This window comes from Tachyglossus aculeatus, chromosome 11, assembly GCF_015852505.1.
Source record: "Tachyglossus aculeatus isolate mTacAcu1 chromosome 11, mTacAcu1.pri, whole genome shotgun sequence".
In the NCBI taxonomy this organism is placed as follows: domain Eukaryota; kingdom Metazoa; phylum Chordata; class Mammalia; order Monotremata; family Tachyglossidae; genus Tachyglossus; species Tachyglossus aculeatus.
This window is the reverse complement of record NC_052076.1, coordinates 60502926-60526259: the sequence shown is the minus strand read 5'-3', so window position 1 is coordinate 60526259 and position 23334 is coordinate 60502926. Positions and strand designations below refer to the sequence as shown.

Sequence of the window (23334 nt, the reverse complement as noted above, 5' to 3'; positions counted from 1 at the left end):
CAAGGTGATCGGGTTGTCCCGCGTGGGGCTCACAGTCATCATCCCCATTTTCCAGATGAGGTAACTGAGGCTCCAAGAAGTGAAGTGACTTGCCCAAGGTCACACAGCAGGCATGTGGCCGGAGTGGGGATTCGAACCCACGACCTCTGACTCCAAAGCCCGGGCTTTTTCCACCGAGCCACACTGCCTCTCTAATAGTAAGGGCTTAACAGATACTATTAAAAAAAAAATGAAGGAATTGCTGGGCTGTTTTATTCATTACTTTATCCCTTTGGGCTGGACCCTTCCATTGGCAAAATATTTTTTTTGAAAGTTGACTGGGTCACTTTAGTGATTCTAAGGCATTTGTAAATTTGCTTTAGCACTGTAGCAACATAAGAGATTTCATTTTATTAAGAAAATTTGTTATTGTCTAAGAACATTCATACTTCACTTAAGTGGATGTGTGTCATTAGGTCATGTAAAAGAAATCTGAAAAAAATGTATTTTGTTCCACAGACTATCACTTCAGGGTGCTACCTTCCAAAGAGAGGCATGACTAATCTTGCTGATCGAGATGAACAAACTGGAAGGTATGATTAAAAGTTCTGTAAAATCCAGTATTGCTAGAGTAATTGTAGGTGTTTTAGTCTAGCAGCATTGCTTAAACAAAATAATTTTGTAGAAGATATTGATAATGTGAATTTTTTTACCTCTTTAGAGTGCTTGTTAAGTTGGGTTATACATATTTTACATGGTCTTGCTGTATGAAGATTGAGCATTCAGGGAGTGGCTTGGGGCAATTTAAAAGCCTTGAAAGGCATGTATTTTTGAATACACAGTAGAAAGTTTCTAAAATGTTTCTGAAATTACTTTTGAGAGTAAGGCTTAGAATTTAGTAAATTGTAAAAGGGACACACATCTTTTTTTTCCTGCTCTTTTTACATTTCACATGGTGTTCATTCATTCATTCATTCAATCGTATTTATTGAGCACTTACTGTGTGCAGAGCACTGTACTAAGCGCTTGGGAAGTACAAGTTGGCAACATAACATGTCACAGTTTAACCACTTTGTTTTTTGGGAGGGAAAGGAGGAATACTGATAATTTAAAAACAAAACCAAAAATGCAGAAGGCATTCCACTAACTAATGCAGAAGAGGTTTGGGCTAACATGCACCACACAATACAATGTGTGAAGGAAGGATATCTTTTCTGACCTTTTAAATTATAAAATCTTATGGCGTGCCACTTTCATCTAATCACATCTGATCACATCTTCAAACCAAGTACAACTCTGTAGCTGATTTAAAAACTAGCACAAGAAGATGGTTTATACATCTCTTTAGCTTGTCCAGACTTTTCGGAAAAGAGATTTCCATACCTAGGATGAGAGGGTTCTCCATTCAGCATGGCTGCATAAAACCTGAGAATAATTCACTGCTGAGAATAGGCCAGGCTTGTTTGTTTCTTCAGTGACTTCTCTTGATAAGCTTTGAGTAAAGGTGAAAGAGAATATGTGTCTAAAAATTGTGTGACCTCTGTATTCAGAGATGATGCTTCTGATGGTGAAAATTTACAGTGAAAAGGCCAGCTTCGATCCATTCCCTTCTGCCACAAATACTATTCCCTTGTTGTAATGAAATATTTCCTGTTTATATCCTATTTGCATCCCTGGTACCATTATCATTTTCACCTCCTAGAGAGTCTTGCGATTGTCCTGAAGGTTCTTGTTGAAAGGAGCCACTCCTTTCTTGCTTGTAAAATATAATATTTTTGAATCCTAAATTGGCTGGCTTTTGCTAATAGGCTAAATATTTTGTATTGGCTTCAACTTCCAAATGGCTCCCTATGACTGACCTAGTTAGTGTAATACATTCTAGAAATTACAAATAATTTGACATAATACCAAGGTAATGATACTTTTGCGTTGGAGAAAAGATCCTATTTTGCTGACCTCATGTGGTATGAAAAAAACTTTTAGCTGCCAGTCTAGCAGGACCTAATTTATCATTGGAGAAGTACTTCCATTTCCAGTGCTATTATATTATTAATCACCTCCATAAAGCCCTTACCACTTTATGAGTATGTCCCTGACCTTATTGGGATTGTTTGCCAGGAAGAGTTAATTGAGGAGCCTATTTCAGAAGTATAGGAAAGTAATTTTCAGGTGCATAACTCAAAGCAATTTTGTTCCTTTGAATTTAAAAAAAATGTAATGTATGTTTTCCATACTGAGTTCTTGACCTTTTATTAGAAAAGAAGGGCATTTTCAGGGTTTTTTGTGCATTTTCTGTATCAATACTTTTTAGTGAAACTTTTAAAATGTTTAAATTATAGTGTATTGAGTCCCAAGTTAAATGAAAACCAGTCAAAATGGACTAAGAAGAGAGGCTGTGGTGAGAGAAATGGCTGTGTGAAGTAAGAATTTTTCTCATTGAATGTTGTATTGGTTCACAGTGATTCACTGAAAACAGTAGTATAGTGTAGCGGTGACCAAACCTCAAAGAGCTGAATATCTGCAAACCAAAAATATAATATATCGGAGACTCACAGACCAAACAGAGTTCTTATAACTGGTGCAGCGAACAGGCATTCAGGTGTCTAGGTTAGGGGTAGGATAGGGGTGATGGCAAGTAAGAAACATCAGGGGGCTTGGGGAGGGTCTGGGCTCACCCCAACTCCATCCCAGGCAAGATGCCACCAAGGTGAAAAACAATCCACTAAACCCACATTACCTTGTTTTTCACTGTAAGACACACATCAGGTGGAGAAGAGCTGCATGTGGCATGCAAGTCACAGTTTGGCCACCCTAGTACTAGCACTATGGTTGGATAAGGTTCTTCGAGTCCAAATATTTTGCCTTCCTTAATACCAGGATCATTTACTAGGCTTATTTTGAGCAGACAGAGAGTATTTTCCTCTCACAGTAACCAGTCTGTTAAGCATTGCACCATAGAAATCGTGAGTCACCTTTAAAATTTGTAAAATTGAAAAGTGAATTCTCATCATCATGTTTCCCAAGTCTATTTTTCATGTTACTGTTATAGGCAGTAATACCTTGTTCTTGCCCAACCATTATAATACATGTTTCTGGATCTTCTAAAATAATTTATGCTATTGACACTGGGCATATATCCAGCTGCACTGACATCAGAGAGAAAGCGTTAAGCTTTTGTATGTTAATTTTAGATGAAGCAATGTTTAAAAACTAACCTCAGTGGAAAACCAACATCGAGTTGGTTTTAGGATATCTAATTATCTAGATATTCTAATATTCTATTAGAATTATCTAAGTCCAGTGCTTAGAACAGTGCTTTGCACATAGCGCTTAACAAATACCATTATTATTATTAACATTTGAGCTATTACTTTAATATCTAGAAGAATATGATGCCACATGCTGGTCAAAGTCTATAACTTCGTAGTTTAGATAGCACTACTCTACAGCAAGTTAACAAAGTGTAGATTTTTAAGGGCATCCGTTATAATTATCTCTTGATAATACAGCTTTTTTTTTTCAGGAAGATGTCAGATTTAAATATCTCCACATTTGATTACTTGGCATTTAAGAGCTATTATCAGTCAATCAGTGGTATTTATTGAGTGTGCAGAGCACTGTACTAAGAACTTGGGAAAGTAAAATATGAGTTGGTAGACACGTTCCCTGCCTACAGTGAGTTTACAGTCTGCAGCATTTATGAATGTAAATGCTATGGGCAGACGGTGGTGTGACTATCACTATTAGAGAGCAGCATGGCTTAGTGGAAAGAGCTCGGGCTCGGCAGTCAGAGGTCATGGATTCTAATCCTGGCTGCTCTGCCACTTAGCTTTGTGACCTTGGGCAAGTCACTTAACTTCTCTGGGCCTCAGTGACCTCATCTGTCAAATCGGGATTAAAACTGAGCCCCACGTGGGACAACCTGATTACGTTGTATCCGCCCCAGCGCTTAGCACAGTGCTTGGCACATAGTAAGCGCTTAATAAATACCATTATTATTATTTTTATCAAGTACTTAAAGGGTACAGCTCTATGTACATAGATGATGCAGGAAGGAGAGGGAGATGGGGGGAAGAGGGTTTATTCAGGGAAGGCATCTTGGAGGAAAGGTGATCTTCATAACTCTTCGAGGGTGAGAAAATGGTGGTCTGGCGTATTTTAATCTGTACCCTTGCGATATTTGGTATTCACCCCACCCTCAGCCCCGCATCACTTCTGTACATTAAATTATATACTTGTAAATTATCTATGTTAATATCTGTGTCGTCCTCTAGACTGAAAGTTCACCGGGGGCGTGGAATGTGTCTACTCCACTCTGTCATATAGTACACCCTCAAGCACTTAATTCAGTTCTCTGCATACAGTAAGCACTCAATAAATACCATATATTGAGTACTTTGTTGTAAAGGTAAAACCGACTGAACATGGGGTTGCATTCTTTTATGTAGTTATGGGTGGTTGTTATGGAACGCCCTCCTTGCTGTTTTTCCAAGAGTATCTTTTCGCTATTGCTGAAAATTGAGTTCTGGGTTGAGTGGACCATTGGTCCGACCCAGTAATGGCATTATGTATGGTCTTTACTGATTGAACTTTAACTTCACTTTGCTAGAATTGAAATTAGAATAATTGAAAAATGCAAGCACAGTTTCTTAAGATGTCCTTTCATTTTTGTAATTTTTAATATACCATCCTTTGTAGGTTGCTGCAGTTTTTAAAACCAGATCCTTTATTTGCTGAAGGCACTCATTACGTACGTCAAGAGCTCAAAGCGAAATATAAGTATCTCTTGATTCAACTGTGAAATACCCCTCCCTTCTTTGCTTATAGGCCTAAGGGCAGAGTGGACTTCAAGGATTTGTGGGAGTCTTCTGCTTGAAAAGTGTTGAGATCCATTGGTTTAGAAAAATCCAAATGGAAATTGAGACGAGAGAAAGGGGGTAAAAAGTGATACGAGCAGGGCAACTGTCCTGTGCCCTGCATAGGAATGGAGCGCTCCCTTTCCAAAGAAGGACTGCCCATCAAGTCCGTTCCTCAAGCTGCTTTAGGCCAACCAGGGTTGCTGCTTCTGGTGCCTCTTATCCTCATCCTAAAGCAGTGTTTCTTTCCCGTTGGAACTCTGTACCCAAGCTAGAATAAGCACAAGAGGCAGTAAGAAGTGTCTGGGAGTTGCTCTGGCAAGGGGATTCACCCTGCCCTGGGGTGCAGATAACCTGAGGAAGTTGATTACTTTTTAATCAAAATTGTACTTTCCAAGCTTAGTACAGTGCTCTGCACACAGTAAGTGCTCAATAAATACGATTGAATGAATGAATTTGCCTTGCTATTACTTTATGTAGGTTGGAGTCTTATGACTTACCTATGCACTCTGTCCCCTTATGATCCTTCATTCAACCCTATTTATTTTGATGACTATTTTCCCCCTCTAGATTGAAAGGTCCTTGAGGGCAGAGAATGTGCGTACGAACTCTGTTTAATTGTACTCCTCCAAGTGCTTAGTATAGTGCTCTGCGCACAGTAAACACTCAATCAATATTATTGGTTGATAACCTCTATTAAATATTCACCTATAGTCAGTTGCTTCAAACGCATTTCCCAAGTTTCATTCAACAGTAATAAATAAAAATAGAATTAGGACTTTAAAGAGGATGTACTAGTTAATTACTCATTTTCTCAATTGAGTGAATTGACTACGTGCATTTTTGCAAGCTAATAGGCAATGATAAATAGTAGTATTCCATATTCCCAATTATTTTTTCATTTAGTTTTAACAATGATTATACTACGTTTGTAGCCTTGTTAGTGGCAGATAAAAGTTAATGTATTCACTTCATCAGTTGCAGGAACCAAATATCAGCATACGGCAGCAGCCTTTTATTGTTCTCCACAACAAAATTGAACCATGTTCAACATTTGAAACTGCACCTCTGTCAAGAAACCTGAAGAAGGTAAACTAAACTATGTCAAAGTCTTGTGCACCATGTCCATAAGGGAAGGATGAGAGTATTTTTTAAAATGGAAGTTGGGAGGCCTAATTGTAATTATTTCTGTAGGGAAATTCCATTTTAAATTTTCAGGACTTTGTGCAACTTCCCATAGTGCTTTTTGATTAAAGATGAATTCTTTTTAGAAAGTGTGAGAAAACAAATTGCTTTGTAATTTTCATGTAACACTAAATGCATTTTAGAAAATTGCTCATGTTTATATTTCAAGATCATTCTTTGTTCTTACCAATGGGTTTGGTAAGACTGCACGCTTACCAACTCTGTATCGTACACTCCCAAGCACTTAGTATAATGCTGTGCACACAAGTAAGTGCTCTTTGACTGATTGATGAGAAACATACTTTCTTACATATGATGAGTTAACCTTAATGAAAAATTAGTTTATCAATTTGGTTTTTTATTTCTTCCAAGCATTATATGTGTGTGTGTGTGTGTGTGTGTGTAAATAATTCAGTTATCAATTTGGGGGAACAATGCACCTTCCTAAGTTGTATATAACCTTGTCCCAACTTAACAGAGAACTCTTTAAATGGTAAACTAGGATTGTACTCTTTTGCAGTGAACCTGGGCAGCTCTAAGTACATTAGTTGCATTTTCCAATTTATATGTTCCTAGATGCCTAGTTTAATTTTCATCTCTTATACCATGCAACTACTTACAAATCTAGGTATAGTCTGCTTTAATAGTATTTAAAAATTGATAGCTGATGTGCTACAATGTATACTCAGGTCTATAATGCAAGGGTTGCCTTTCAACACCATGAGCCTTAGCAGTGGCTTCAGTTATGCAGCGCACCAAGCCCAAACAGTTGGAAGCACATTGCTTAATTCCCTAATGTTGAGAAGCAGCATGGCCCAGTGGAAAGAGCAGCTCTGCCACTTGTCTGCTATGTGACCTTGGGCTAGTCACTTCATGTGTGTGCCTCAGTTTCCTCTTCTGTAGAGTGGGGATTAGATCCTACTCCATCCTGCTTAGACTGTGAGTTCCATATGGGAGAAGGGACTATGTTCAACCTGATTGTCTTGTATCAATCCCATCGCTCAGTACAGTGCTTGACATAGTGTAAGCACCGAACAAATACCATCATTAATTAAGCCAAAATATATATTGAAACCACACATTTGCCAGTACTGAGAGTACTGTGAAAACCTCCCGATCAGTTGTTCCTAATTACTGCTCCATTCTAGCCCCTTACCAGGGTAACAGAGCTGTTCTTCAAGAATCAGTGTGTCAATCTCCTTTCAGTGGACGCTCTCTGGTTCTTGTCCTGCGTGGAGAGGATCCAATTCAAACTGGTACCTTGACCTGCCCAGAGAAAAATGCCTCATTTCTAACATCAGGGCCCCAATCTAAAATAATTGACAAATCAGATTAGTTACTTGAAATGCATTTGGAATAAATAGATGATCAACTGACCGTAGAATTAAGTTGTAATGTCTTCCATATGGCTATGTCCTTAGGCATATGCCGTAGTGCAGAATTGTTCCTGCCTAAGAGAAACTTTCAAATAGAACTTGCTTCAGTAATTCAATCTAATAATTCTTTCATGAAGCATTATTGTATATTTTATAAAAGCCCCAAGGACATTGCAAAATAACCTTTAGAATTTAAAAATTCCTCTCAAAATATGTTCATTGCATTGGCAACCGGGGAATTCTATTAAGGGTGTTCTGTATTTTGTGAAGTTAGGAAGTTAGGTTTTTGTTTTTTGTCAAAGCACATGCATCTTTAGAAATCCTCTCACTTATCTACTTAATGTTTGTTTTATCCAACCCTATTCAGCCACTAGATATTTATGTGCCGTAATTCAATGAAATTAGTTAAGTCTCTGAACGCTTTGACATTGACTTTTTTTTTTCTTTAGGCACTTCGTAGGAATAGGTTTCAAGGACCTAATCACACTGAATCCTACTGCTGGCCACCAATTGCTCGTGGATGTGATTCAGTAGTCATATCTCATCATGGAAAAGATCCCTTATTGTATATTCCACCAATTCTTACATTTATGCAAATCGGAAACTGCTACAAGTCTTTACCCTCTAGGAATGGAGTAAGGAGAAAGATATTTTCATTTTATAATGAAATGGCAACAGTTGATGTTTTGATGGTCAAATTTGACCAGTGAAATCTGGCCAAGGAAGTCCTTTCATCTGGATTTAGTAGTTCCTGTTATTGGCTTCCTTCCAGATGCATTAAGAAAAATTCAGCCCAGGATAGGAAAAACTCTTTTGTAAAGGGTGGTTAAAGGGGGCTAGTGGTTTGTAAATAAAATGTATGTATTTGGGTAGTCAAGAGAAGATAGATGATTTGGAGGATGATATCCTTATTAAAGAATATAAAATATGTGTTAGGCTCAATCTGATCAATGTGAATTGGGTTAAAATAGGATGGAAAAAGTGCAGTTGTAAAATTGTGAAAGCATTGTATACTTCTTTCGGTCAAATCCAGGAATATTTATTTCCTACTAATCATCGTGTTTCACGTCTGGTGGCTGCATTCAGTTTGAATCCGTATCCCCAGCAATGACTTAATCCATTTACATTAATAAATTTTAGTTCCCAAAGTACTAGAAATACTTTAAACTGACTTCCCTGTAGAAAAAACCAGACTCCTCTCTAATGTCAAGGTGGCATATGAGTGCCCGGAATTGTTGGTTCCATAAAGCCTGAAAGTCAAAACTTCCATCCAGTCCTGACTGACAGGGAGTAGTTTATGAACTAAGAGAGCTTGATTCTACATGTTTCAGTCCGTTTATTGTGAATTTTTTGTGAATTTGTGCGTTTGTGTTCACAGCCATTAGCAGTAATTTTATGCCCGGGATGGAAGAAAGCAATGCTTGTTTTTGACCTGTTAACAGAATACAGCAGAGGCACCAGACCTCTTCATCCTATGTTAGTATTGGTTGGACTCTACAAAGAGGAAGCCAAAAATATGAAGCTTCAGAAGGGATGTAAGTATAATTTAGTACTTAGGAAAACCGAAGAAACTAGCCCTGTTTGTGGAAGGGCATAGTGAAACTGTCTTAGCGCAAAATTTCAACCAGTCGTGTTTATTGTACTTCCCAAGTGCTTAGTACAGTGCTCTGCACACAGTAAGTGCTCAATAAATACGATTGAATGAATGAATTGAGCACTTACTGCATGCAGAGCACTGCATGTGCTAAGCGCTTGGGAGAGTACGGAATAGGTAGACATGTTCTCTGCTCACAAAGAGCTTATGTTCTAGTACGGAAATTGTGAAAGTTCATCTTCCAGTTTCTAAATAAGACTTAAAAAAAACAGGTTGTGGTAATTACATGATGTAGGAAGAAGTTAATGGAGAAGGGTCTAACGCTCAAAGTCATTCCTCTTGGTAATAACTGAAGTGTGAAAATAAATTAGCCCCACGTTGAAAAACTACCTCATAAGCCTTTACCATGACTTTATTCTAGTTTATTGTGAATCCAGCTACATGTGTTCTTTAAAAATTTGCTTTTCCAGTATTAACGGTCACTTATAGGAAAGTTAACATCATCATCATCATCATCAATCGTATTTATTGAGCGCTTACTATGTGCAGAGCACTGTACTAAGCGCTTGGGAAGTACAAATTGGCAACATATAGAGACAGTCCCTACCCAACAGTGGGCTCACAGTCTAAAAGGGGGAGACAGAGAACAAAACCAAACATACTAACAAAATAAAATAAATAGAATAGATTTGTACAAATAAAATAAATAAATAAATAAATAAATAGAGTAATATGTACAAACATATGTACATATATACAGGTGCTGTGGGAAAGGGAAGGAGGTAAGATGGGGGATGGAGAGGGGTACGAGGGGAAGAGGAAGGAAGGGGCTCAGTCTGGGAAGGCCTCCTGGAGGAGGTGAGCTCTCAGCAGGGCCTTGAAGGGAGGAAGAGAGCTAGCTTGGCGGGTGGGCAGAGGGAGGGCATTCCAGGCCCGGGGGATGACGTGGGCCGGGGGTTGACGGCGGGACAGGCGAGAGCGAGGTACGGTGAGGAGATCAGCGGTGGAGGAGCGGAGGGTGCGGGCTGGGCTGGAGAAGGAGAGAAGGGAGGTGAGGTAGGAGGGGGCGAGGGGATGGACAGCCTTGAAGCCCAGGGTGAGGGGTTTCTGCCTGATGCACAGATTGATTGGTAGCCACTGGAGATTTTTGAGGAGGGGAGTGATATGCCCAGAGCGTTTCTGGACAAAGATAATCCGGGCAGCAGCATGAAGTATGGATTGAAGTGGAGAGAGACACGAGGATGGGAGATCAGAGAGAAGGCTGATGCAGTAGTCCAGACGGGATAGGATGAGAGCTTGAATGAGCAGGGTAGCGGTTGGGATGGAGAGGAAAGGGCGGATCTTGGCAATGTTGCGGAGCTGAGACCGGCAGGTTTTGGTGACGGCTTGGATGTGAGGGGTGAATGAGAGAGCGGAGTCGAGGATGACACCAAGGTTGCGGGCTTGTGAGACGGGAAGGATGGTAGTGCTGTCAACAGAGATGGGAACATCTCTGTTTAACATCTTCAGTTAAACAATCAAACCTATGAAATTTTGTAAATAATGATGGATACTATCAAAAAATAAAAACTTTTAATATTTTTGTTTTAAAATGTAGGTGAAGTAATTATCACAACACCACACAGCCTTTCAAGACTCCTTAAATATCATAGCTTATTATTTCTTAGAATCTGTCATCTTATTTTTGATGAGGTTGAAACATTATTCTTGGAAGCTAATGAGCAAGTAAGTAAAACATATTATTTATTTGTAAAAGTCTCCATTAAATTAAGAACCAGAGAATATGTGTACCCAATAATTCCACCACCTAAAGTGATGATATAGAGCTAAGGTACCTATTATTATTATCTCCTTTAGAAATATTATGATATGATCTCTTTGCCCTCTCTTCAGGAGCCCAACAGTCAGCAATATTTCCTTGGATGACAAGCATGGGATGTGAAGTTTATTACGGGCAATGTGTCTAAAATATTGAAACAGCGTAGCACCAAAGGTTGAGGAAGGGAAAAGGGGATGGGGATTGGAAAGTTTTATAAGGAATTTTTTTTCCCCAAATTGTGGTAGGGGCTGAGTGTACCTTGAATGTGTGAATTCTAGTGGGTTGGCAGCTTTGTCACTCCCACCTATTCAGCTCCAAGTAGGTTGAATGTTTTTTGAAGGGATTAAATGTCATCAGTCCATTGAGAGCATCTCTACTCCAAAATGCTTTTTGCTTGGTTTCCCAGCATTAGGAGAACCTTTATGCTATAATTATGAAACTCTTATGAGAGATGTGTTCTCTGAATAGATTTTCAGTATTTCTCATTCTTCCCATAAAATTCAAAAACTTGATCCCAATACATTTTCCTAACTTTCTATTCATTTACTTACTTCTTGATCTTATTCAAATTTCTTCTTTTGTTGTTACTTATTTGGTTTTTAAACGCTTGTACATTATACAAAATACAAAAGTTCCTCTTCAAGGTAATTCTGACCAGCCACGTTTTTGCTAGATGCATACTATCTTGGACTATTTCAAGAAAATGAGTATTGAAAGGGAGTCTTCACCACATCAGATTGTTGCTGTTGGAGGTCATTGGAGCAAACACTTAGAAATCTTAATAAAAGAGTTCATGAATGATCCTTATATTGTTATAACCGCCTTGGAGGAAGCTGCAGTGTATGGAAATGTACAACAGGTAACTCAATGTGGAGGTGTTTTCTTTTTTGATGGCAACCTAAAATAGGAATCTATAGTAGTTCTAGTTTCTTTGGTAGACCTTCTGATTTAGGAAAATTATTTTTACATCCAAAATGCTCAATACTCCTTTCGCTCAATAAATTGTATGTATTGCTTGCCTTCTTTGTGTCCTAAGCATCTGGGAGAGTACAGTACAGCAGAGTTGGTAGACACATTCGCTGCCTTCAAAGAGCTTACGATCTTGTGATTTTTTTAACATGATTTAAAAATTTTTAACATTTTAAAATCAAAGGGCTCGTCTTCTTGGTCCCCAGAATGGTTCTGTCAGCATCTCTCCAAAGCTAAGAGAAGGGAAGAGTCCCTTCCCCCTGCTGGACTGTAAGCTCCTTGAGGGCAAGGAACATGCCCATCAGCTGTATTGTGCTCTCCCAAGTGTTTATGCTGTGCCTAAAGTAGACATTCAGTAAATAACCATTCTTTAGTTTTCCCTTTCAGGCTTGTGCACGTATAGGTTCAAACTCTGGGTGAGTAAAGGAGTTATCACGCCCATGATTGGCACAGATTTGGGGGCAGGGGGGACAGTTAAACTAGCCCATTCTGAATGTTGGAGCCATAAAGGGATTAGGGATGCAGCAAAATGCCCCTCTGTCATCGAGGCTGTCACTCCTCTCATCCTCACTGGGCTCTCGAACCAGAGGCTCTTCTTGTCCCCAGTCCCGGAGCCCTGTGAGAGTGTGCTGTCGTTCTTCCATTCATTCATTTTTATTGAACACTTTAACTGTGTGCAGAGCACTGTACTAAGCACTTGGGAGGGTACAGTATAACATTAAACAAGACACATTTCCTGCTCATAATGAGCTTACAGTCTCTGTCCCTCCCTGGTCTGTCTAGACAGCTTGAGGAGTTTACTGGGGACTAGATAGGGTTTGCAGCTCCGAAGTTGCTAAAGCAACTTACATCCTGTGGACTAGGCAGGTACTGTCCCACTTTCATCCTCCTGAGTAATATTTATTAAGCAACTATTGATAAAGCGCACTGCAATAAGTGCTTGGGAGAGTACAATTACAGTAAGAGACAATCCCTATCCTCAACTAGTTTAGTCTAGCAGGGCAGATGAACAGGCACACATGGTTTCAGATTAGGAGAAAAAACAGTTACACGGAGGAAAAGATGGACACATGATTAAATCATCATCATCATCATCAATCGTATTGAGCGCTTACTGTGTGCAGAGCAGTGTACTAAGCGCTTGGGAAGTACAAGTTAAATAGTATGTAGATTGGTATGTAATGCTCTGTGGCTATAAGTGCGTGCTTAGGTGGCTCTAGGGATGAGGAGACTTGGAGAGGAGCTGTCGAATTGGGATACCTACTGGGTTTCACGAGGGATTTGAAGTTGGGGAGAGTTGTGGTCTTGCATATTTGAAGGGGGAGAGAATTCCAGGTGGCGGGAAGGGCAGATTAAAGGGCCAGTGGTGGGAGATTCAAGAGTCAGACAGTGAGTAGGTGAGCTTGGGAGGAGTGGAGAGCACAGCCTGGAAAGGACTAGATGGAAAGAGTGGATCTGTAAGGAAAGAGGAGCTGGTGGAGAGACTTAAAGCCAATCGTCAGGAGGATTTTGGTTTTTTTTTTTTCCCATTGTAGTTTGTTTACGTCTTACTGTGTTCCAGGCCCTGTACTAAATGTTGGGTGGGTACAAGCTAATCAGGTTGGACACAGTCCCTGTCCCATCGAAGTTCTTAATGTGAAGGAAAATCGATAATAATTGGCAATTTTTGAGGAGGGGAAGGAATCGTTTGCTGAATGACATTTTAGGATAATGATCTGACCCACAGAATACATTGTATAGCCTGAAAAGGGGAGGGAATGAAAACAGAGGGACCATTGAAGAAGCCAGTACAATTGTCTAGTCAGGAGATGGCAGAGTTTGAAACAGCGTGGTAGCTGTTCAGGGGGAAAGAGTGGGCCAGATCCAAGAAATAATGTGCAGAAAGAGCCAATAGGATTTAGTGACATTTTCCATTCAATATGTATTTAAAAGTCCAAAGAAGAAAATACAGAGAGTAAAACTGAAAGGGATATGGATATTTTAAAATTTGATTCTCTGTTTTCTCTTATTAGGTAGTACACCTGTGTTTAGAATATGAAAGAACTTCTACTTTACTCCGATTTCTTGATTTTACCCCAAGTGATACTCAGAAGACTCTAATATTCACCAGTTCTGTGGATGAAGAAGAACTGATTTATAAGGTAAGCTTTATCAAAGATCAAAAACTTCCATGGTGTGTCCAAAGGGACACCTGCATGTTTACCCCCAAGAGGGTCAACTTGTACTTCCCAAGCGCTTAGTACAGTGCTCTGCACACAGTAAGCGCTCAATAGATATGATTGATTGATTGATTGATAGCCTGGACCACACCCAGACCAGAAACCAGTCTAGCTGCCCCCATTTGGACAGAAAGAATTAGGAGACAGAAATCCCAAAGGAGTCCTTAATGAGACAAAATCTGCACGTCTACTCTCTCGCTAGAGTACTGGGGACTTCCCATCAGTCAATCTTCCTTACCTTCCCCTCATTTGCACTGGTAACTCAGCTGCCCTTCGGGTCAGCATGACCGGAAGGGGCATAGCCATTTATTTAAAGGCCAAAGCATCTTAGGTCCTTTAGAAATGGCTTTTAAAAATCAGGAACTACAGCTTTGCAGTGACACCTGTAGCTACCGGAAAGAACCAATCTGCGTTGTATTGCGTTTGAGATTCAAAAGCTCGTACACTGTACTTGCTCTCTCTCTGGATTTTCCCAAAATTTCAGTTTTTGTGTTTGTGGCAATTCTTTCTGGCCTTCCATGCAAAATTTTGACAAGAGTGTTAGAAAAATGCCAGAAGGAGTTCGGCTTGTCAGTTGACCTGACACTATTAAAAAAATATGCAGGAGCCATTTAGGTTTTTTTGACCTGTTGTCAGGTTATGGGGACATGAGCAGTGTGTGCCTCATTGCACCAGGAGTCAACGTTTATATCAGCTTTGTGAATAGCCACGGCTCTACAAGCCTGGAACACCTAATAAATTTTCCTTTCCTAGAGGGTGTAAAGACAGTGGCAGATTGAAAAGAGTCCCACTTCCTGCAAGGATTTCAAAGCTGGGGTCAAGGGCCAGGATTCACCAGGGGTTTTTATTAACCCAAGCCACTCCCTGACTCAGCTCTCTTGCATAATTTCCTCTTTAGGCATTTCATGCTATGAGAATCCCTTATAGAGGGGAAAGTCCAACCGGTGTGGTAAAAAGCTTTTGCTTTGAAGCTGGTGATAACACTGTTGGAAAAGCTTCATCCTCAGTGATTCCGTCTCAAAAGGTTTATGCCAGATATATAAATAACATTACTGTATTAGGCTCAATTGTTCCATGTTTTATGCCAGATACATACATAACATTACTGTCAATTGTCCCATGTTTTACAGGGCATGGAAATTCAGCTTTTGTGTCTTCAGAACCAAGCGCTTAGTACAGTGCTTTGTACATAGTAAGCGCTCAATAAATCAGATTGAACAAATGATTGAATATTACCAAGGGAAGCAGCACGGAGTAGTGGATAGAGCCTGGGCCTGGGAGTTGTAAGGCCATGGGTTCTAATCCCAGCCCTGCCACTTGTCTGCTGTGTGACCCTGGGCAAGTCACCTCACTTCCCTGTGCCTCAGTTTACCTCATCTGTAAAATGGGGATTGGGACTGTAAGCCCCACGTGGGACAGGGACTGTGTCGGTGTCCAACCTGATTTGCTTGTATCCACCCAACTGCTTAGTACAGTGCCTGACATATAATAATAATAATAATGATGGCATTTGTTAAGCGCTTACTATGTGCAAAGCAGTAAGCACTTAACAAATAACATTATTAGTATTATTAGCAGCACATCCTAGATTACAACCCCAGGTCACTGAAGTGTTCTCTCTTCAAAAAGTGGATCTCATAGTTGTTGTTTTATTCAACTTTATAATGGACTATGAAGGAAAATAATGTAGAAAATTTATAAAAATAGTTGGTGTTCATGAATTTTTCTGGAGTCTGTTCCTACCTCTCTCTGTACAGGATAGTAATTCCACATTGGAACAGAATTCTTTGGTATTACTTAGCAGTTGACACCTGGGTTTTATCCATATACAATCTTTCTTATTGATTTCAACCTTTGGGTTTCATCTTCAGGCAGTGGCGAAGAATTCGATATTTTGTATAAAAAGCCACAGAGATGTGGGTTTTGACTACAAAAATGTTTTGGAACAATGGAAAAAGAAATTTAGTTCTGGCACTCATATAGTGTTAGGTAAGTGCTTACATTTCTGTATGTCTTGTAACCATAGGTTAGAGAAAATTATATCCAAGCATTTTTAAATGATTTTTCTATATTCCCAAGAATCTCATTACTAAAGTTCAGTTGCCCTCTAGGAAAGAATTTCTTAACTGTGACATCAATTACTTAATAATCTTAAAACTTGTTTTACTGATATAGGAATGGTTTTATTTTGAGGAAAGGAAACTTTCACAATCGATATTCAAATATAGCTGTGAAAATAGAACATTTTAAGGTATTGTAGAAGTAGCAGACTATGGGGATAAACATGTGCTTGTAGCAGGGAAATAATCATCTGGGGAAAGAAATTTGCAGTTAGCAAGTGATTATTGATGGATGCAGTTTAAAAAATGGATTTGAAAGTGGGTAAGAAATTTTCGAGTGTAATTAAATATAGTTCAGGAAAGAACGTTCTTTGGGGATGTATAAGTTTGAACATTTGTGAAAACAATGTCATATTTTCGACACCTTTGGTAATATTTTTCATTCTTTTCAGTTTTAACAGATGACTGCATTCCTTCCTTGGCCATTACTGATGCAACTTGTGTGATCCATTTTAATTTTCCTAATTCTCCAAGAATTTTTGGTGACCGTTTGTACTGCATGTCAGATAATTTTCAAAATTTAATTGAAAAGGCAGGTTTGGTTAATTCTAAAATATGTTTACTTTGAATACTGACATTCGTAAGCATTATGATAACTCCAGAACCTTAATTAAGATTTACAACTAGAATCAAAATGAATAAACCTCTTCCAATTCCTCCCTTCTTCCTTTAAATCTAAGGGTACTTCTGTGGAGCAAGGTGTCTCAAAGGCAAAGTCTATTTTACTGCTGACTGAAAAAAGTGCATGCCATGCAGTTGGTATACTGCGTTATTTGGAACGAACAGATGCCAATATTCCACCTGAACTGTGTAATTTTACTGCTGGTGTCCTGGAAACTAGAGAAGATATGAAAATTGGAAGACCTCTTTGTCAGTACCTTAAGGATTTTGGTTTTTGCAAGTAAGACCATATTACATTAGTAATAAGCAGAGTCTCTGTATGTATCATGTTTTCTGCTTCGAAAAAGCGTGTTTAGCTGAGATCGATATCCTTGAGCATCTCTCTCATTTCTGTTGTAGTCATTACTATTTGAAGACATTGTGAATGTAGGCTGGGGCTTCTTTTGCTTTGTAGTGCTTCCTGCTCTAGCTTCTGTTGTTCAGGTTTATGAGTCCTATTCCTTGTATCATTGTTATCACTATTATATAGTAACAGTATTAGAGCTTTCTATCGAAAGCTCTGGGAATCAAGATTTGAGTTCTAGTACTGATTCTGCTTATAGCGGGTTTATGTGGACAAAAATCACATGTACGTTTCAGAGTGTGCTGCATCCCTGCTCACCTACTTGCTTGTTTGGAAGTTTTTTGTGTGTTTTTCTTTTTTTATGGCACTTGTTCAGCACTTATTGTATACTAGGCACTGAACTAAGCTCTGGGATAGATACAAGGTCATCAGGTTGGACACAGTCCATTCCCCACATGGGGCTCACAATTTATAGATGAGGAAACTGAGACACTGGGAAGTTAAGTGACTTGCTCAAGGACCCAGCAGAAAAGCGGCAGTGCCAGGATTAGAACCCAGGTCCTTCTTTCTCCACTAGGCCACGCTGCTTGTTGCGTGCCATGCCCCAGTGGAAATGTAACTGACAGGGACAAAAGAGTGAGTGGCCCCGCACTAGATACTAGCACTATAACCGATTCTTCTGTGCAGCTTCTTGTTCATGGCGTTTCTGAACCTAGGCACATTCGTCATACCTCCATCCATTTATGTACTAAGAACTCTGCTAAGTCCTGGGATCGATGCGGGGTAGCCAGAGCGGGCACACATGCCCAGCCCCACATGGAGCTCAGAGAGAGCAGCTATCTGGTCACAGTTTTACAAATGAGGAAACTGGGCACAGTGTGTTTAAGTGACTTGTCCAAGGTTAAGCTGTGACCTGTTAAACTTCACTGCTGTACTGTACTTTCCAAGCAGTTTGTATAGTGCTCTGCACACAGGAAGCGCTCAGTAAATATGATTGAATGAACCGTTGGCAGGGCTGGAACTAGAACCTGGGCCTCCTGACTCCCAAGTTCGCTCATGCGCTTTCCACCAAATCAAATTCTCTGTGGCGAGCTTAAAAAGTCCAGAGATGACGCGATGTCTTCTAATGAATAAGTAGTGTTTATTGAGCACTTACTGTCTGAATTAAGCACTTTCTAGACTGTGAGCCCACTGTTGGGTAGGGACTGTCTCTATATGTTGCCAACTTGTGCTTAGTACAGTGCTGTGCACACAGTAAGCGCTCAATAAATACAATTGATTGATTGAAGGGTAAAATAGACTTAATAGACATGATCCCTGCCCTCAAGAAGCTTAAAATCTGGTAGAGGAGGCCGACACTAAAATAATCCACAGGTAGGAGGAAGAAGGGAAAGTGAGCATTTATATTTGTGTTAAGTAATCGGGTAGGTAAGATACAGAACCGATCAATCATATTTACTGAGTGCTTACTGAGCACAGAGCACTGTAATAAGCACTTGGGAGAGTACAGTATAACTAAGTTGGTAGAGAAGTGGTATGGGTGGTTGGGCATAGTTGGCTAAAGTTGGCCATTAAGTTATAATCTGAGGGGAAAATAAATTAGCCAGGGAAGGCCTCCTGGAAGAGGTGGGATTTCAGAAGGGTTTTAAAGTTAGGGAGAGCTGGGTCGGGCAGATTTGAAGAGGGAAGAATTCAGCCCGCAGAAGGTGTAAGCTAGAGGTCATAGGAGGGAGAGATTCTTTTGCGCTAACTTCAATTAATTTTGCAGAAATAAAAGGAAGTGCCCTGATCGACATCGTATTAATACAGAAATAGATATACCAAATATTTTTTCTGAAAGAACTCCAACAGATGGATACATAACTGTAAGTGTTAAATCCTTTCATTTATTTTTAGCAATTCACAATAGAAGCTAGTAGTGCTTCCGTTATTTTTCTGTAGTTAATTCATTCAATCAGTAGTATTTATTGAGTGTCTACTGCTTGCAGAGCAATGCAATAAGTGCTTGGAAGAGTACAGTAGAGTTAGAAACCATAATTCCTGCCCTCAAGGACCTTATAATCAAGCACAGGTGACAGATAATAAATTATAGATAGGATGAAGCAATATAGTAAGGTTGGGGTGAGTAATTAGGAAGCTCTATGCACGTGATGGACATGTATTTTGGCCTTTTAGCACAGATTTTATTTGACACTAAATGGGATAGTTATTTGATTGAATTTTCAGTTGAAGAGTACAGTTCAGAGCTTTTTACGAACCATAGAATATTTGAATAACAGTTTTGTGGAGTCATTTATCCGAGATATATTTAAGAGTACACTTTATATAGCATTTTGGCCAAAAATGCCCTAGAATCTGCTGGACTGAACCGGTTTTTTATTACATTTCAGCATAGAAAGGCTTTAAAGAGTTAGGGTGTAATTCTTGAGCACAACCTCGAAGGTGCATCCCAAGTGGCTCGGGTGTGTCCAGTCGTTAGCTACTGATGCCCGGAGATGCTAGGGACTCTCTGCTTTCATTACCCCGCTGTCTTCTGCCATCATAAATAACTCCAGGAACCTCAAGAACCACCCAATGTGGCTAGCAGGAGGGAAAGGCTGAAATATAATGCCTAATCAGGTGGGGAGGCAGCCAGGTGACTAGACTAATAGTTCCACCACTTAGTGTTTTCCCCTCCCACAGTAGATTTATCTCAAACAGATTTGAGCCAAAATTATATTTTCTACAGAAACATTATCTGTGTGTGTACGTGTGCATTTATATACACCAGTTCTACCAAAATGTGGGTTTTCCAATGCGTGTTTCACCTAAAACATTGATAGGAAATTAGGGAATGCTTGTCTGACAATGAAGCGTTTTTGCATATAGAATTCCACAACGTTGCAAGAAATAGCTTGTGCGCATGAGTATGAAATCAGACACCGTACTGTTTTGAGTTTTGTGAGGACATAAACCCCATATTTTAGGAAAACTGGGTATTTATGCAGGTTTGTACATATGTTCTTTTTGATATTTAATAATTATGGTATTTGTTAGACACTTACTATGTGCCAAGCACTCTTCTAAGTGTTGGGGTAGATACAAGATAATCAGATTGACCCACCTGGGGCTCACAGTCTTAATCCCCATTTTACAGATGAGGTAACTGAGCCACAGAGAAGTTGTGACTTGCCCAAAGTCACACAGCAGACAAGCGGCGGAGACGGGATTAGAACCCATGTCCTCGGACTTCCAAGCTGGTGCTTTTTCCTCTAAGCCACGCTGCTTCTCATAGTAATAATAATTGTATTTGTTAAGCACTTACTATGTGCCAAGCAGTGTTCCAAGCTGCTGGGGTAGATACAAGGTAATCAGGTTGTCCCACGTGGGCCTCACAATTTGAGTCCCCATTGTACAAATGAGGTATATGAAGCCCAGAGAAGTGAAGTGACTTGCCTAAAGTCACACAGCTGAATAGTAGCGGAGCTGGGATTAGAACCCACATTTCTTTCCACTAAGCCATGCTGCATTATGTGCCAGGCCCTGTACTAAGCACTTTAGTGTGTATATATAAACTAATCAGGTTGGACACAGCCCATGTACCACGTGGGGCCCACTGTATTAATCCCCATTTTATAGATGAGGTAACTGAGGCTTAGAGAAATTAAGTGACTTGCCCAAGGTCACACAACAGACAGATGGTGAAGCCAGGATTAGAAGGTTCTTCTGATTCCCAGGCCGATGCTCTATCCACTAGGCCAGGCTGCTTCATGACTTTATATGTGATTTCTTATTTCTCATTACACATGTTTTTCTATACTTTCAGATAATTCCATTTTACATTGTGAATGCAACAAACTACTTTGGTAGAATCATAGATAAATATGAGGATCTGTATGGACATCTTAGTGCAGAAATGAATGAATACTTCAAGGAATCCACTAATAAAGTACCTGTTAAAAAGGTGGAGAAACTTAAGTTGTATACATTATATGAAGACACACGCTTTCACAGGTAAAATGTTGCTTCATTTTATTCAGGTGAACTCCAGACGATATGGTATATTTGGTTAAGCCTTTAAAATGAATTAACAGGGCTATAATTTTGATGTCTTTAAGTTCAAATTTTTATGATTAAAAACTTTTAAAGGTTTGTTAAGATGTTTAATACACGACATCTAGGAGGAGTATGATCCTTGCTGCTGTTGACAGTAAAGCTAGAGCAGTGAGAAGTTTGAAATTATTCTAGTAATCCAAAGGTGGTTAGGAAAACTTTGGTAGGGAAACTGCTGGGAAGTAGGAAAGCTACAGATTTGAGAGATACTAAAAGGTAAGAATTGGCAGAATTTAGTAATAGATGGAATGTGGAAGAGGAGCAGGGTTGCCAACTGCAGAGTACCATTTTTTTTCCAAACAGTGTGAATAAAGAGTAATGAATGACTCACATTTTTTAGTCATTGTTTTACATAAGATGAACGTTTACTATTGAATGTATAAAACACTGATTTTATTGTGTACACTAAGCCATGTTTGCACCCTCAGTGTTCTTTTGTTTGTGATCCTGCATTGTTACATTCAGCAGAGGTCGATTAGTGTGCAGTAATTCCACCAGGAACATTTTGGGAAGCCAGTAATCCTTCAAGCATAGGAGTAATGCATTCTATTTCTTACGACTGCCTTTATGAGTTTTGTGGTAGAAAAAACCTACTCCACTTCTGTGGTTCCACTTGGAAGTGCTAATGCTGGGGTAGACATGAAATGAAGACCCTGAGGACAACAATAATAATGATAATAATAATAATTGTGGTATTTGTTAATCCCTGACCATGTGCTAAATACTCTACCACTGGGGTGGATTCAGTATAGTCACACGGGAGATAGTCTCTGTACCACATGGAGTGCACAGTCTAAGGGTTGGGAGCACAGGTATGTAAAACCCAGTTTTACTGATGAGGAAACTGAGGCACAGAGAAGTCAAGCCACTTCCCTTAGATCACACAGCAGGTCAGTGGTGGAGCTGGGAACAGAATCCAGGTCTCCTGACTCCAGAACCTGTGCTCTTTCCACTAGACCACACTGCTCTAATCATGCCCTCTGTCACCCCATGGGGAAGGGCTGGAGTGAAAGTCCTGGTCGCCTGCTACTATTCCCTACTGCCTCCCTTGGCGACGAAACAGCCCTGACCAGGGCAAACCGATTCTGAGATGCCTAAAACAAAGCCAGGGCCACCTAATCCCAGGGGGCGAAGAGCATCTTTCCTGGGCTTCACAAACTTATGCAAGAGCTGAAGAAACTCTGCCTACTACTGCCTTTCCATGATGGGAACGGATGCTCACTTTTGATTTTGATAATGGGGGCCAACCTGGGAAGAAAGGTAGGGAAAAAGGGAGAGAAAGGTACTTAGAGGTACCTCTTCCTCCTCTTCTCCTCCTCCTCCATTGCTTCTTTTGAGCCTTCATTGGATACCACAGTTGGACCTGGGTGGTTTCTGGGGAAAAGGAGCTGAGAAACTTTCGGGGGACACCTAGCTAAAAAGCAGTCCTTTCTTTTGGCTCTGCTCAGAATTCCCAGAGGAAGGGACTCTATCTTCCTGCCTTGGCTCCCACCCAGGGCTTAGTGAAAGGACCCTTGGCCACAGAAGTGGGAGAGGAGCCACGGCCAAAAAGGTACCCAGCCAAGTAGCACTTGTGCCGCTCTAAGGGGCACATACAATACAGCTACATCCATTGGGTTCCTCATGGGGGAAGAAGGTCCCTCCTCATGGGAATTGGGAACAAAGGGGAGATTTGGGGGCACTGCTTTTTAGCCAGGTGTGCCCAAAAGGTCTTAGAGACTGTCCTCTGGTCCTTATACCCAGAATCACTAGCGTTCAGCCCTAGTGTCTGGCTAGGACCCAAAAGTAGCATTAGAGGAAGAGGAGACTCACCAGTATTTTTTTTCCTTCCTCTTCCTCCCATTCCCTCTTCCATCTCTCCTCATCCTCTCCTCTTCCTCAGGGTGCCTACTGCCTTTGAAAGTGCCGAGAACAGCTGTACCCAACCAAGACCAGTGGAGCAGTGGCACATTGCAACTGCCACAGTGTTTGCAGATATCAAAATATTTTGAGGGCTTCATGGACATGCCCAGTTTTAGCTGAATTATACAGATGGTCCAAATTTACACATACTAGGCAACTTTGTAGAGGAGTGGGAAGGACGACGTTTATTCTGTCATGATCTCAAGACCTACAAACCTAAGGGGCAGGCATGATGCGATACCATTGACTGCTAGAAAGA

At 40.1% G+C, this 23334-nt stretch overlaps 1 protein-coding gene across 1 annotated transcript in view; it reads left to right on the top strand.

Annotated features, from left to right (window-relative positions):
- The window catches only part of TDRD12 (tudor domain containing 12), a 56653-nt gene that overhangs the window by 14612 nt on the left and 18707 nt on the right, over nt 1-23334 (top strand). The window contains exons 9-22 of the mRNA XM_038754116.1: nt 499-572; nt 2319-2399; nt 4678-4729; nt 5814-5924; nt 7846-8031; nt 8775-8931; nt 10588-10715; nt 11483-11668; nt 13791-13919; nt 15869-15986; nt 16510-16649; nt 16798-17018; nt 18850-18946; nt 20887-21074. Of these exons, the coding sequence (XP_038610044.1) occupies nt 499-572; nt 2319-2399; nt 4678-4729; nt 5814-5924; nt 7846-8031; nt 8775-8931; nt 10588-10715; nt 11483-11668; nt 13791-13919; nt 15869-15986; nt 16510-16649; nt 16798-17018; nt 18850-18946; nt 20887-21074 (1868 nt within the window). The remainder of the gene's footprint in view (nt 1-498; nt 573-2318; nt 2400-4677; nt 4730-5813; nt 5925-7845; nt 8032-8774; nt 8932-10587; nt 10716-11482; nt 11669-13790; nt 13920-15868; nt 15987-16509; nt 16650-16797; nt 17019-18849; nt 18947-20886; nt 21075-23334) is intronic.